At 44.1% G+C, this 15,456-nt stretch overlaps 1 protein-coding gene across 1 annotated transcript in view; it reads right to left on the bottom strand.

Annotated features, from left to right (window-relative positions):
* The window catches only part of LOC147703099 (E3 ubiquitin-protein ligase RNF14-like), a 165,887-nt gene that overhangs the window by 146,454 nt on the left and 3,977 nt on the right, over positions 1-15,456 (bottom strand). The window contains exon 2 of the mRNA XM_086931636.1: positions 2,109-2,270. Within this exon, the coding sequence (XP_086787762.1) occupies positions 2,109-2,262 (154 nt within the window). The 5' untranslated portion in view covers positions 2,263-2,270. The remainder of the gene's footprint in view (positions 1-2,108; positions 2,271-15,456) is intronic.

Raw genomic sequence — 15,456 nt, 5'->3', positions numbered from 1 at the left:
TATGCTTTGTAATGACTGCGTTGCAATGACATGCGTTGTAGTGGTATGCGTTGTAGTGTCATGCGTTGTAATGGATGCGTTGTAATGGCATGCATTGTAATGGATGTTGCGTTGTAAAAGTTTCGTAAAAGTTTCGTTGTAATGGTAGTGCGTTGTAAAAGTTGCGTTATAAAGGTTGTTTCCCTCCATTGGCTACACATTGGAAGGAACATAGACATACTATTGCACAGCTTAAATTTCAAATCATTGAACAGGCCCATAAACAACCCGGGACTAATAACTCATAGAAACTTCTCCAACGAGAAGAATTTTGGATTAAAAAATTAAAAACCGTATATCCGGCAGGATTAAATGACAAATTAGAGATGTCCTGTTTTCTCTAAGTATGCCCTTGTCCTAAAGAACGGACTAATTCTGACCATTCACATATCTATCACTTGTACATTAGCTCAGCACACACTAAATGAAACACGAGTTAATCATAGTACCGTTTATATGAATTACTATGCATAACTATGATTTATATTTTGAATATGTTTTGTTATACATGTCAATGTTACAATCAGTGAACTATATGCATGACTTGACTCATAAGAAATTGACCGTAACAGTTGATCACGAAAAGAGCATAGAGGACAGTTTTTATAAATGTAATAGTCGTGGCTTTAACATTAAGATTATAAAGAGCGGATTTAGTTCCTCGTAGATTTTCAGCAAAAGCAAATTGTGGTTATGAAACTATGGCGACAGAAAGTTAAATCAGTCTTTCGTCGATTTTCATTAGGTGTCGATCTTGGGTAGGATACTATGGCAACAGTGTTAAAGATCAACACAAAGGGCTTTTTGAGGTGAGAGTTATGTGTGATGTTTCTAACTAGAAACAAATACTATAGGATCAGACACTTAAAATAGCTTTTTTGATATTACAGCTTTACAATTGTTTGCGGAACTTTTTTTGAATGGCATAGCAGCGGTCCCATTGATACTGAAGCAATTTTGAATGATCAAAGGTATTGATACAAAAGGAAAGACTACCCTTAACAGGTTTTGGTAATGATTAAATAATTTGACTGTCGTTTTATTTTGGTTGCAGTTGTTTCATTTAGGAGTCATCGAGGATTTCATGTAAGTTGTTGACTTGGTGTGTTTCACACATAGGTGTTGGTGATTGGGTCACAGGAGTGAAGGTTGGAGTTGTTGTTACTAATACTGATATTGAGTATTGCTTCAAGTTAAATGGTCTAATTTTATTCTTTTTCCCACAGATGTACCCCTGAAGAAGAGACATAAGTCTCGAAATGCATTGGGTTGGTATCTAGATGTATATAAATTATGTGTTAAAAACATTGTAGCAGAAAGTAAAATAAATTGTACAAGAGTTTTGTATAATTAAGTTTGTCTTGATGTAAAGATTACATAAATAATGTGAACAGAAATTGATCAAGTTGTAATTAAAAAATTATTGTGAATATCATAAGAAAAGTTGCATTTATATTGTTGCATGTTGGAGTCCCAGTCGCCCCAGTAGGGGCTGGGCCACTTCTTGTTATAGTTTACAAATGCTCAGTAGGCATAATTCGAACAGTGCACACATACCAAAATATCTGGTTAAAAAGTTTAATTTTGAGTGCGCTGTGTACCCACTTTTCATTTCATAATCTCCCATCTTAGCAAGCAGGTATCATGGAATATATCTAGCAAAAGTGAATACCTCTACAGGGGAATGTACCAATTAATTCTGCCTCGGCCCACCTTTTCCACCGAACAGCCTAGATCTTAATGGCTGCCCCATAACACCTTGAAGCGGACTTCTTTATAAGAGCTAGATTCCACGACTTTTAACAGACAGCCCTTAGCATCTTCCCCAATTAGCAGCTTATAGGTAGTCGGTGCATACTCTGTGAGCCCCTGTGCCCCATATTTATCTCTTATAAGAGGTCTCATGTATTGAATAGCAGCGACCAATCTTAATCTTTAGTTCTGTTTCTAATGAAAGAATTCAGTCCATTTGAAAGCAGTATATGTGACTCAGAAGTAAGAAAAAGGAGAGCAGATGACATTTTACATTTTAGAACTAGGACACAGTCTAAACCACAAAATTTACCCACCGCTAACAAATATTCTGAAGTCCTGCGGCAACTCGAGGCACACTTTTATCTGCCCGCCTTGGCTATACATTGCTCTCTGGAACTCATCGTCTTCATAAATACTAGCCAGGGCCAGCAGCTCATCTTCCTGGGCTTCCCTGTCTTCTGCAGACATGTAATCCCCTGTAGATGATGAAAGAAGTGCATCATTAGCAAATTTGAAACAGTTGGTGCACCCAATCACTATTTTACTTCAAAAAGTGATGTATTGTTTCGTAGTTATAATTAGGTTTTGTTCGAGAAAATACATAACAAAAGTTTTATTTTTAGGTTGAAGCCGACCAGACATTGCAAAAATAACAGTTGATGGACAGAATGCAGAAAAATGTCATACATTCACCCCAGTACAGAGATCTGGGCCTAAATCCATCGTTTTTTTGCACTCCACACCACCCCAGTTCAGACTTGGCCATATGCAAATCAGCCTTAACCCTGTGCCTCATGGGAACAGTCCAGACAGAACTGCCACGCCATGTCTTTCCTGGACCAGAATCAAGCATCCTAGGACCGGTTTCTGGCTATCAGCCGTCTTCAGCCAGGATAGCTTGACTCCAGTGGTGTGGAGAGCATGGGACTCACGTCTGAGCATACCCATCCCACTTGGTGTGACAAATGCAAAAATAACAGTTGATGGACAGAATGCAGAACAATGTCATACATTCACCCCAGTACAGAGATCTGGGCCTAAATCCATCGTTTTTTTGCACTCCACACCACCCCAGTTCAGACATGGCCATATTCAAATCAGCCTTGACCCTGTGCCTCATGGGAACAGTTCAGACCGAACTGCCAAGCCATGTCTTTCCTGGACTGGAATCAAGCATCCTAGGACCGGTTTCTGGTTTCTGACCGGTTTCTGGTTTCTGACATTGCAGCTGTATGGTTGCTAACAACGTCTTGGGGACATTCTGAAAGCTGACCTAAGAATGCATTCTGCCCAATGCTTGCCATTGGCTTTGTGGTTTGTAACTCACATTTGCTTGCTTTCTACTTGCTGGCTCTGTTTGTTTTAGGCTCTCCAGCATGTATTTGTCCCTCTGTGGAGCATAGCTTGTTTATTGTATTCTTCCAGGAGCGCTCTCTTTCTGTAAAAGACCTTTAAATGTTGTTCTTATTTTGTCATATTTGCTTGTGCACTCAAAGATTGAGGTCACATGCCAGGCTCTGTCTTCCGAGTGAGCTTGGTGTTTACTTTTCTTTCTCTGACTTCAAAGTGAGAGGGTTTATCTGTCAATCTGGGTGTGTGAAAGGAAAGACTTTTTCTAGCGCACAACAAAATTTAAATGAACTGTGCAATTATTCCAGAATATATAAGAATTAGGAAAGCACAAAGGAAGCACATGTTTTGCAGTTCTGGAGTGTGGTGGAAACAAATATTTTAATATGATCAAAACACTAGGTGGTGCCATTTCAACACATTCTCGTTTGTGTGTTATGAGTTTTATCAGTAAAACTGTATGTCTGTTCAAATATGATTGTCATTTCAATTGAAAATGGGTTGTCTTTAATGGTGGTGCACTACCATACCTTGCATACTCCACTCTACACTACTCGACTCTACTTCATTTGACACCACTCCACTTTACGCCGCTCTACTGTATGCCACTTTAAACCAGTCTCCTCCAGTCTATACTACTCTACTCTACGTCACTCTACTCTATGCCACGCTTCTTCACTCCACTCTACGTCAATTTACTCCACGACACACTATTCCAATCTATGCCATACCACTCTATGACACTCTGCCACTCCACTCTACAGAACTGAATGCTTTGTCACTCCATTCTGACACATTACTCCACTCTATGCTACTCCACGCCACTCCACTCTACAACACTCCACTCTACCACACTCTTCTCTAGCACACTCCACTCCACGCTACTCCACTCCACGACACACTACTCCACTCTATATCACGGCATTTTATGACACTCTGCAAATCAATTCTACTACACTCCATGCCACTGTACTCCACTCTACGACACTCCATGCTATGCCACTCCACTCCACTCCACTCTTACACTTTATTCCACTCTATGCTACTCCACTCCACTATAATCCACTCCACTCTGCTACACTCCACTCTATCAAACTTCACTCAACAGCCCTGCACACTCCACTCTACCACACTCCACTCCACTTTACCACACTCCACTCCAAAACATTCCGCTCTACAAACTCCACTCCACTCTATGCCACTGTACAACACTCTAAGCCCATCCACTTTACAACTATCCACTCTACTCCATGGTACTCTATGACTGTACGATACTGTATTCCTCTCTGGCACTCTGCTCTACGACATTGCATTCTCTGCCTCTCTGCTCCACTCAATGTCCCTTCACTTTGTGCCCCTCTACTCTACAACGCTCTACTCCTCTCTCTCTACGCCACTCCATGCCACTTTACTCCACTCTACTCCACTCTATGTCACTCTACACCATTCTCCTCTACACCACTCCACTTCACTCTGCACCACTATACTTCACTCCACTCTACAACGCTCCTCGCCACTCTACAACACTTCACTATACAACACTCTACTCCACTCGAAAAAACACTTCACTCTATCTCACTCTACTCCACTCCACGACACTCTACTCCACTGCACTCCATGCCACTCTCCTCTACGCCACCAGCTTTTAGCCAGGCTGAACAGCAGCCACACTGGTGTGCAACCTGGCTGAGACCTATTGGCTTTGCCAATGCCTATTACTACAGTGGGACTGCGCAAAGTACCTGTTTAGATCTACCAATCGCAGGAACTCCTGTATTCTAACATACAGTACTTGCAAACGGTGTTCTCTTCCTGTTCTTTAAATTAATAATACCAATAAACATTGATGTGAACACTTGCTATGCTAAGTCATCATGAGTTTCACAAAAAATATATAATGCAAAAAAATAAAATATGGATGAGAACTTGGGAGACATTCCTATCTGGGTATTTTTGTCGCATAAGGTAAAACAATCCTCATATTATAACCAGACTTAAGGTATCACATAAAGAAGTGCAAACCTCATTACTTACACTGTAATTAATTACATTTAAAATGGTCTAATGTGTCAAGAAATGCTTCCCACTCACATGTACTTCTATATGACTCATGTTCACTTATCCTCCCGATTCCAGGGGAAACAGGATGTGCCTGCCCTTTCTGTTTTGCCCTCCACCCTGCCCACTCTTGTGCATTACAATTCTGGTCCCTAATTACAGCTCACTGTTAACTCCCATTCTTGTTGTTTTATGTGATCTGTTATTCTGGACAGTTATAGCTGTTTGTTGGGCGCCTAAATACCCACGAATGCACCTTAGAAAAATAGTAAATAAGTGGTCCATACACCAATCTATTCATTTTAAAGACAATACGCCAACACCAAACCACTGTGCGAAAGAGGGCTGTCACAACCTGACATTTAGACCTGTTCCGTCTTCCTACTGTGGATAATACTTCTCAAGGAATTCTGCTTGGCAGTGGGTCACAGCAGTGAAGGCGAAGAGTGCCACTCTGTTCACCCTTATATCTGCTGGACCTTTATTTCACACCATAAGGAAACACTACTTCCACGTGCTGAACGAGCAAAGCGGACAAACAGCACTACTTAGAGAAGTCAAAAAACAGCACTACTCAGAGAAGTCAAAAAACAGCACTACTCAGAGAAGTCAAAAACAGCACTACTTAGAGAAGTCAAAAAACAGCACTACTTGGAGAAGTAAAAAAACAACACTACTCAGAGAAGTCAAAAACAGCACTACTCAGAGAAGTCAAAAAACAGCATCACTCAGAGAAGTAAAAAAACAGCACTACTTAGAGAAGTAAAAAACAGCGCTACTCAGTAGTCAGAGAAGTCAAAAAACAGCACTACTTAGAGAAGTAAAAAACAACACTACTCAGAGAAGTCAAAAACAGCCCTACTCAGAGAAGTAAAAAACCAGCATCACTCAGAGAAGTCAAAAAACAGCACTACTTAGAGAAGTAAAAAAACAGCACTACTCAGAGAAGTAAAAAAACAGCACTACTCAGAGAAGTATAAAACAGCACTACTCAGGAAGTCAAAAAACAGCATTACTCAGAGAAGTAAAAAAACAGCACTACTCAGAGAAGTAAAAAAACAGCGCTACTCAGTACTCAGAGAAGTCAAAAAACAGCACTACTTAGAGAAGTAAAAAACAACACTACTCAGAGAAGTCATAAACAGCACTACTCAGAGAAGTAAAAAAATACAAAAAGATTAAGTAGCCAACACAACCTAAATGATGCAAGCGCTAAGCAGGTGATTGGCTGAAGAAAAGGATGCAATGTTTCCTTCCATGGTGTATTCTCTCTCTGCGGCTCATCTCTGATCCACCACCAACAATCTCTCACTCTCTAACTCAAGAAAACAAGTCACTGTCTTCTCACTCACCCACAAGTCCCGCTTCTGGGTGCAATGAGGCTTAAACTGGTGGCTAATTTTGGCAAACTGAAGAAGATTCTGATCTAGTGAGTTTGAGAAGAATTATGAAATCACATTGATGTCTAACACTGTTTAATAACTTACTTTAGGCATTTCTTTCAATCTCTGAGGCACGCCAGGAGTTTATAGCCGGGAACTAATGAGAACTGAGTGGCGCTAGTTTTCCTGTTTGCTTTTCCTTTTCTTTCACAACTGTTTTCACTGTGAGCTTTGAAAAGTAATTATCACTATTAGTATCTAATTTTTTTTGTCTCAGCCTCATCAAACATTTTCGTCTTTTGATAGAGAGATGCAGAATTTTGCTTACCCGCAGCACCTTTCGGTGGTGTCCTGTCTCTCCCAATACTGCAGACAAAGCCTATTGGCCTAAATGGGGTAGCAACAGAACTGTCTAGCCAAAGAACCACCACCTGACAAATGACCACTTTTGCACTGCTGTAAGAAGCCCAATCCTACAATGAAGCGGATCTCCTGCTAACGGGCACAGTGATCATGAGCAATCGCAGAGTCCTGGCAGACACAAAACACCCCCAATCACTTCAACTTAGGAGCAGCACACTTATAGGTTCCATCTCTAGACTGAAACACGTCAGGTAAAACTGCATAGAAAGATGAAAGATCTAAAGTCAAAATTGAGACTGTTTCACCTGACGACAGAAAGGTGTACAAATTAAAATAACAATTGATTAAGTTAGATTTGGCCCTCAACAAAATTCTTTCAAGCTTGGGGCTAGGAATATCTAAAGCTGTATTCTACAGGGACTATGACCAGAGGGTTATGAGTCAAGTATGCTGAAGGATGAGGCACCAGCATGACAGCTGATGACATTTCTTTGCTGAATTTTTTTTCCCCAAAAGCATCCCATTGGACCCTGGTCCAGTGTCAAATGTAGAGTCCAGTTTAAATGTAATCCTGTATATTAGGTACAAGTACCACAAGATGCAACAATTATAAAAACACCAATCTGCAAGTAGGCAGGGCACAACACCAACGTTGCTTAAAGTTCAAATGTATGAATCTGTCAAAAAGTAAATAAAGAATACAGCTAGAGCTCAGATTCTTTAGAAGGTCTGGATAGAACGGGGAAAAGAAAAGACAGAAGACAAATTCACCCAACAATACAAACTTCAAAGAGGAGCCTGCTCCCAATGCTTGCTCCCAAACCACACTTGACTACCCTGAATGCGTACACTTTACAAGCTGATCCACCTAGCCCACCAGTGCAGCCCGATCAAGATCATCTCAAGGCACCTACCCTTCATCCATGGTTTGTACCTTCACCATACACAGACATGGTTTTGAAGCTAAAACTTGCATTAAGAAATACTTTGTTTCCTGATGTCCAACCATGACTTTCAGGGGACATCCAAGAGTTCGAGCAATGAGCGATCTATTGACTGTTCTGATCTTTGTTTACCCTCAGAAGGTCCACATCTTTGAAAGGTCTCTGGAGTACAACAGGGGATCAAGAGCGGACAGTGATAATCAAAGCACATCTCTTTTTAATTGACCGGTGGAGCACAGATTTTCTCAGTTCAGCCGATCTAAGAATGTTCACTGCCATTGATGGGCTTCTAATGGTAGAAACCAAAGCCCCTCACTCTACAAACCAGACCGCAAACAAAATGGAGTTTGGCATGTGAATATGGTTCAAAACAAGGGCTCATTTTATCTGCTATGGTATTTTTGAAAGAAATTAGGAACCGGAAAGATACAAAGATCACATGGGGCAGTTTCAATCCATATATCAAGTCTGGCACTGCAGAAAGAAGAATTGGGGAATAGTGCAGTAATGCTGCATGTTATTCCACTCGATGTGTCAACATTTGGAATGTGCGGTATTTCCAATCACAAAATCTGGCAGTTGTATCAGCACTCGTGTAATCCCGTTTCAGGCTCAAACAAGCATGCGTGGTGTTAACATTGCAAGCAGATGTGTAATTAACTCTGAAGAAGGTAGTTATTTACTTTGGCACAGTACAATCAGTGGTCAAAGTGGGGGAAAAAAGTAGGGAAGCTGTGGGCGGAGAATCAGAGGGGGGGAATAACCCAAAGATTGGGTCAGGGGTGTGGCCAGAAAGAGCAAAACATCCCAGTTTTTAGTATTTGTTTGGCATTTCACAGACCAGATATAGTTTATTACGTTATTTAATTCAACCAATGGATACACATGCTAATTTAGGCTTTAACCCCTTCGCTGTGGCGCAAATGCCGTAGCAGCGCGGGGGGGAAGAGGGGGAGCGCTGCACTTTTTTGCTCATTACGGCTCCACGCCATCATGAGTCACGGGCGGCGTGTGCTCATGACGGCGTGGTTCCGTCCTGACCCCGCCCGCTCATTAATTGGCCCGCACAGGCGGGGAATTAGTGCCGCATGGGCGCAGCCGTGACTCATGACGGCGTGGTTCCGTCATAAGCACTCAAGGGGTTGATATGAGAGACTGACATTAAGATAAGTTCACAACGTGGGGTACGTTTCCAAACGCAGAATGTCCCAAACATGCTTAAAAGTGGAATAACAAGCCATTGGTCTCAGAGCCATGCAGTTTCCGTCATCAGCACTTCTCCCTTTTTCTACAAGAGCAGTTCAAACATGAATGGCAAAATATCCTAGTTTGCAAATGCTTTCCACATAATTATGGCTCTGCCATATTTGCCACTTAATACATATTTTGCTGCATAATCTGACGATTTTACCAAAAGAATTGTTTGTAGCTCCAATATATCAAAATTTACTAAAAAATGTGACTTGTGTTGGTGCGTAGTGGAGGGCCCTTTGCAAATGTTGACAGATCACCTTTCTCACTGCTGAATTTGTATGTTACACTGATACTAATGAGGCAAAATCTTTGCAGCAACTGTTAGTATGTGTAAAAATGTACCGCATTATGCTGCAGCCTTTTTGCTGCTGCATAATTTAGTCAACACTGTGACATCATTTTGTCCTCCATTGCTGCATAATTCCAGTGGCCTCAAAGCAGACAGCACATGTTGAAAGTGTTTGCTTGTGCATGAATCAGAGAGACTGTGAAGTTTGCAAACTTAATTTGGTTTGTGTGCAAATCCTCATTGCCGATCCCAGGTGAGTTGCAGCACTACTGTTGAAACAAGGCAAATGGAGGTACCAATGGGTGAGGTGGACTGGCCTTAAGGGTCCTGTGACCTAAATGACAAAGTCCCTGTTGCTCTAGGGTGAGCTGCTTCGTAGGCCTGCCAGCAAGACTAGAGGAGAATTTCAGTATAGATTGTGGTGAACAAGCCTTCAAAGGTAACCCACACTTACCACCGCTAGGGTCCACCTGCTGGTGCTAAGACACGAGGGCTTCTAAGGTCGGGCGGGCCTTCTACGGTCTAGCTTGGGAATGTGCTCCCTCAGGTGAGTGGTCAGGTGGACTGGTCATGAAGGCTGAACCTAATTCCCCAGTTCCAAATTCAGCAGCTGTGGCCATAGTGCCACATCCTCTCCCCCAGTGAACACCATGCTGCCACACTGAGAGAATCTCGCACTGCCTTCAGCTACAACCCAACTGTGCCACACTATAAATACCTGGAAACGACTCAATTCAAATTATGCACTAGACAGGAGTAATATCCTGCCAGTAATAAAAGTAACAACATCCTGGAAAAAGCAAACACTGATAGGGAATGCAAGATTACAAAAATCATGCAAAATGTAAGCAGGAACAACATGGTTACCTTAACGCTTTTACACTCACTATTCAGAAACCAATTAGTGTTTTTGCATGAAAAGTTAAGAAATGACTATAGGGCCCGGAAGGGACCAGATTCAATGATTATTGATTAAATCCTTATAAAATGCAAGAAGTATGGTTTCAAAAGACCACATCCCTGAACACAGAGCGTCAGTACACATTTTATAAAGAGGATGTGGCTTAACGACCAGAGAGGTCTACTTTGAAGCTGGGGAACCAGGTTCAAGTCTGGCGGGAGGCTCAAGCATCCTGTGATTCTGGGAAATCACTTAGGGCCAGATGTAGGTAGCCAATTACCGGTCGATAACAACCAAAATTACCGAATTTCGGCCTTTACCGACCGGAATTGGGTTATTGAGATGTAGGTGGCAAAAATTGACCGATTCTGTAAATACGAGTCGGTAATTTACGGAATCAGAATATACCGAATTCTTATTTTCCGAATCGGTTAATAAGAAATGGTAAAAAATGAATTTTGAGATGTAGGAAACCTCAAAAATACTGAATTTCATGAATTTCTGTATTTAAGAGTCGGTATTACCATGGAGTGAAAGCAGGTGGTAACCAGATGCAGGCTATAAAAAAGGCCCCAAAATGCAACAGTGTGACCAGAATGGCGGCATTCTACGTCATTGCAAGGCGGCTACGGCTACAGGCAGCAGGAGAGAGGGTTTGGATGAGGGAGGAGCAAGTCTACAGGCAGAGGATTACACTCTTCCAACTCACTGAGGCAGAGATATTGCAAAGGTATACATTACACCCCCAAACCATCCTGGACTTGATCAGGGACCTGCACCCACTATTGGAGCACCCGACACCAAGGGGGCACGCCATCCCACCCCATGTGCAGGTGCTCTGTAGCCTACACCTGCTTGCATCTGGGAGTTACCAGAGTGTGATTGCTGAGGTATGTGGTGTGTCCCAGAGATGCCTGTCCCGTTTCTTCTGTAAGTTCCTGGAGGCCATGATGCAGAGATTACATCATTACATCAGCTTCCCTGACACACATGACTGCTCAAGACCAAAACGAAGTTCTATCAACTGGCACAGTTCCCTCGCGTCATAGGCTGTATAGATGGCACCCACATCCCAATCTGCTCACCTGCAGCCACAGAATACATCTACAGGAACCGAAAGTCGACCCACTCAATCATTGAGCAAGTGATATGCAACGCTGGCAACATGATAACAGACATTATGGCCAAATTCCCTGGGAGCACCCACGACTCATACATATTCCAGAACAGTGGGATATACACACGCCTTGCTGCTGGAGAATTTGGGGAAGGATACCTGCTTGGTAATTAACTGTGACACACCCTGGTAGATACTGCAGATGAATGTATTTTGAGTATGTAACTCATGGCACTCTCTTTTCCACTTAAGCAATAGCGCTTATGCTGTGCAGTCCTTTGTTCTCACCCCCTACCTGAATCCATCTACCAGGAGTGAGAGACGTTACAATGTTGCACACAGAGCAACACACAACGTTGTTGAACACACATTTGGACTTTTAAAAAGCAGGTTCCGCTGCCTCAACTAGAGTGGAGGTGCATGGCAGTACACTCCTATCATCTGCGGTAAAATCATTGCGACCTGTGCCACGCTGCACAAACTGGCCACTAAGAATGGCACAGAAGTGGAAATAACACATCATGAGGACATTGATGATGGAACGGAACAGCCAGAGCCCTATGCAGCAGGAGTAGCACCAGCTACTGTTGGGAGACTGAGACGGGCAGAGATCACATGCAGCTATTTTTAAGTAAGTAAGGAGACAAGCCAGGGATTGCATGTGAATGACGTAGTTTAATGGGCACTATGGTAAATGTCAAATGACAAATCATTGTAGTCCAAATTGTGACAAGCCTAACTAGGCGGACACGGGTTACCTCACCCTAACATGTCCTCTGCACAACACTGCGGGATGCCTGAGGTTTGGATTGTGCATTGGCTGTTGAGGCAGGGTCCGTAGTTTGGTGTCTGCTGCTCCTCCCAATGTCCTGTATAGGGGTGCTGCTGCTGCTGCTCCTGCTGGTGGTGTCATCAATGTCCCCCACACCTACATCCTCAGCGTTGGCTGACTGGTTTGTCAGCAGCACTTCCATAGCAGTTGTAACTCTCCCCATCACCCAGGAAAGATCTGTGCAGCAGTGCACCAGCCCCTCCTGCATCGCAACAGAACGGCGACATAGCAGGGAAGTTGCTGTTGCAAGACAGTTTATGGCCTTTGTCTGATGCTGCATACACTGCCTCTCCCGGTGCCTCTGTGTGCGGTCATCATGCAGTTCTTCAAAAAGTGCCATCATGCACAGGGACATGTCCCTCATACCATCTGCCATGTCCCTCATGCTCTCCGCCATGGAGGTGATGCCCCGGTTCATGTTGTCCATGTTATTGTTTATGTGGCGCATTTGTCTTTGTTCTGTAGTAATTGCTTTTGCCTACAGGTGCTGAACTTTGACCATTATGGCCTCCAGCCCGCAGAAGACTACGTAACCATGGCCACTTGTGCTTCCCTCCCGGACCCTACGGCGTCTTGCACCTCTGTGTACAGCTATAGGAGTGGACGGCAGCCGAGCAATGTTAGCCTCCACTGGCTCAGTTTGGATGTCACCCTCCCTTTCCTCATCAGAGGACGTCGCAAGGATTTGTAGATGGGGAACATCATGCCTCCTCGGCCTGAAGACTTCCGACACCTCTTAAGCTGCTGATGGAGACTGTGTTTGTGGGTCCTGCTGTGGAGAGTCATAGAGCAGAGGCGATGATGGATGTGGTATCGTGCCTGCCTCTGGTGTGGCAGCTGCCTGTGTTCTGAGATCAGGAGGTTTTAAAGTGCTGGGCCCTGCACTCCTGCTTGCATCCTCACTCCTCTCCACTGTTCACTCTAGGCCGCGCGCGCGCGCGCGCGCACCTTCCCTGACGTCAGCGCGCACCACCTAGCGTGGAGCGCGCACACAGGCCGTCGCAAGAGATTCGCGCCGCCCGCCGCTTTTACAAAGCGAGCGGCGCGAACATGACATGAGGCACTTTTTACAGTGGTGACGGCGGTGCGGGCGTGAGGAGTTGCAGGTAAGGAGCGGGAGGCGGGAGGCGGGAGGCGGGGGGCGGGGGGAGGGGGGAACTGGTGGTTATTGGGAGGCGGGAGGCGGGAGGAGTGTGTAGGACAGAGCTTTCCAAACTCTGTGTCGGGACACAGTACTGTGTCGCCTGCCATGTGCGGGTGTGTCGCCTAATGAGGCATAGCTACCAAGGTTTCAGATTGTCATGTGTGACGTTTTCATAATTTCAGGTTTACGATGAGTGACATTTCAATGAGTATGAGAGACACTTTCTCCTGAGGAAAGCAGCAGAAAACCGGACTCTTTGTTTCCTCAAGGTGTGCACTGCGAGCGAAGGCTAACAGAAAGAAGTGCAGCCGCAGTTTAATTACCAGCTCACGCATCAGCTGAGCATGTGGCTCGTCCTTCCTCTTGGCGGCGCATTTGCACCAGAAATGTCTAAACAGAGCTCTAACCCCGGGGTTTTGATCAGCTCCCCCACGTCTCTGATGCGGTGCAGGTGAGCTCCCTCTGCGCTGTTTTCCATTAGGTCCACTTGATAGTTGTTGTCTCCTTCGGCATATGTTCTTCTCACAGCTGCTACGAAGGTCCATGTGGATACAGTTGATGAGATGGGTGATTGCTGTGCTTATACATTTCATTTGCATCAGGATGCGAGCCGAGCAAAGTGCAGGGAAAATCAAAGCTAGCTCACTCCAGTTGTGTGTAGAAGTATCCTATTGGTGGACTTTGCTTAAATAAAGAAAAACAGGGAGGGGGAAAGTAGCTTTGATTTGCCCTGCAGTTTGTTCTGCTCTGGGGTAACGCTCGCGCTCACCCCCACCCCCAACAACAAACGCAGAAGAAAGGAAAGACTGTCACACCTGATAACCACTCACCTAACAGACACGGAAACACAAATCATCTCAACCAAAACTTGCAGTAATGTTCCAAATAAGTAGTTTCCCACAGTAATTTGAGATCGCTGTGTAACCCAAGATCCCACTAACTGACAAGTACAAGCTGACACATTCAATAACAATCTCTCAAGAAAATGCAAGTCCGTTATGAACTCCTTTAGCTGTGGAGCGAGTCCCCTCTGATTAGTAAAAGAGTGACATGAGGGTTGAAGTAAAAGTGAACGAGTTGGGCTGTGAGGGTTGAAGTAAATGTGTGCGAATCTGTATGAGAGCCTTGCGTCATGCATGTACCACCTTACAAGGTGCAAAAGTGACGTGGGACTCACAGGCAGAAAGGCACTAAAAATGATTGAGCCACAGGACAGAAAGGCACAAAAAAACGAGTGGGGCAGAGGCCAGAAGGGCAGAAAAAACGAGTGAGACACAGGACAGAAGGGCACAAAAAACGAGTGAGATACAGGGCACAAAGGCACAAAAAACGAGTGGGGCACAGGACAGAAAGGCATAACAAGCATTGGAAATGCAATAGGTCTCGCATTAGAAAAGTTGGAGCTATTGGTCTTGTAAATGACAAATATTTTTTTTATGTGTTGGTTTTTAAAATAGCTAAATGGATAGCTTTGTCATTTACAATGCCAATAGTTATAACTTTCGCGAATGTGACACCTATAGCATTTGGAATGCAACATGTTTTGTATTTACGTGACTTAGATGGCAGCTCTGGTCGTGAGGCCACATCTCTAGAGAGCACGAGAGTGCAGCAGGGGAGAGAAGCACAGAGAGGGAGCAGAGAGTGCAGCAAGGAAGAAGCACGGAGAGGGAGCCCAAGAGTGAAGCAAGGGTGAGATGCACGGACAGGGAGCCTGAGAGTGCAGCAGGGGACAGAAGCATGGAGAGGGAGACAGAGTGTATCAGGGGCGAGAAGTACGGACAGGGAGCCCAAGAGCGAAGCAAGAGAGAGAAGCAGGAGAGGGAGTCTGAGATTATAGAAAGGGAGAGAGTTGAGCATAGAAAGGGAGAAGATGAGTTTGGGAGAGAGGAATGAGAGGTGGAAGGCAGAGCAATGGAGATAGACCTGGGAAAGGAGTAACCATGGGGGAGATGAAGATGAGAGCAACAGGGAAAAACTAGTGGTGTTGACTAATGCCGAAATGGTATAAATGATGCTATGTTAGTG

The sequence above is a fragment of the Lissotriton vulgaris genome, chromosome 7 (genome assembly GCF_964263255.1).
Source record: "Lissotriton vulgaris chromosome 7, aLisVul1.2, whole genome shotgun sequence".
Taxonomy (NCBI): Eukaryota; Metazoa; Chordata; class Amphibia; order Caudata; family Salamandridae; genus Lissotriton; species Lissotriton vulgaris.
Note: the sequence above shows the minus strand (reverse complement) of the source record. Positions and strands in the feature narration are given on the sequence as shown.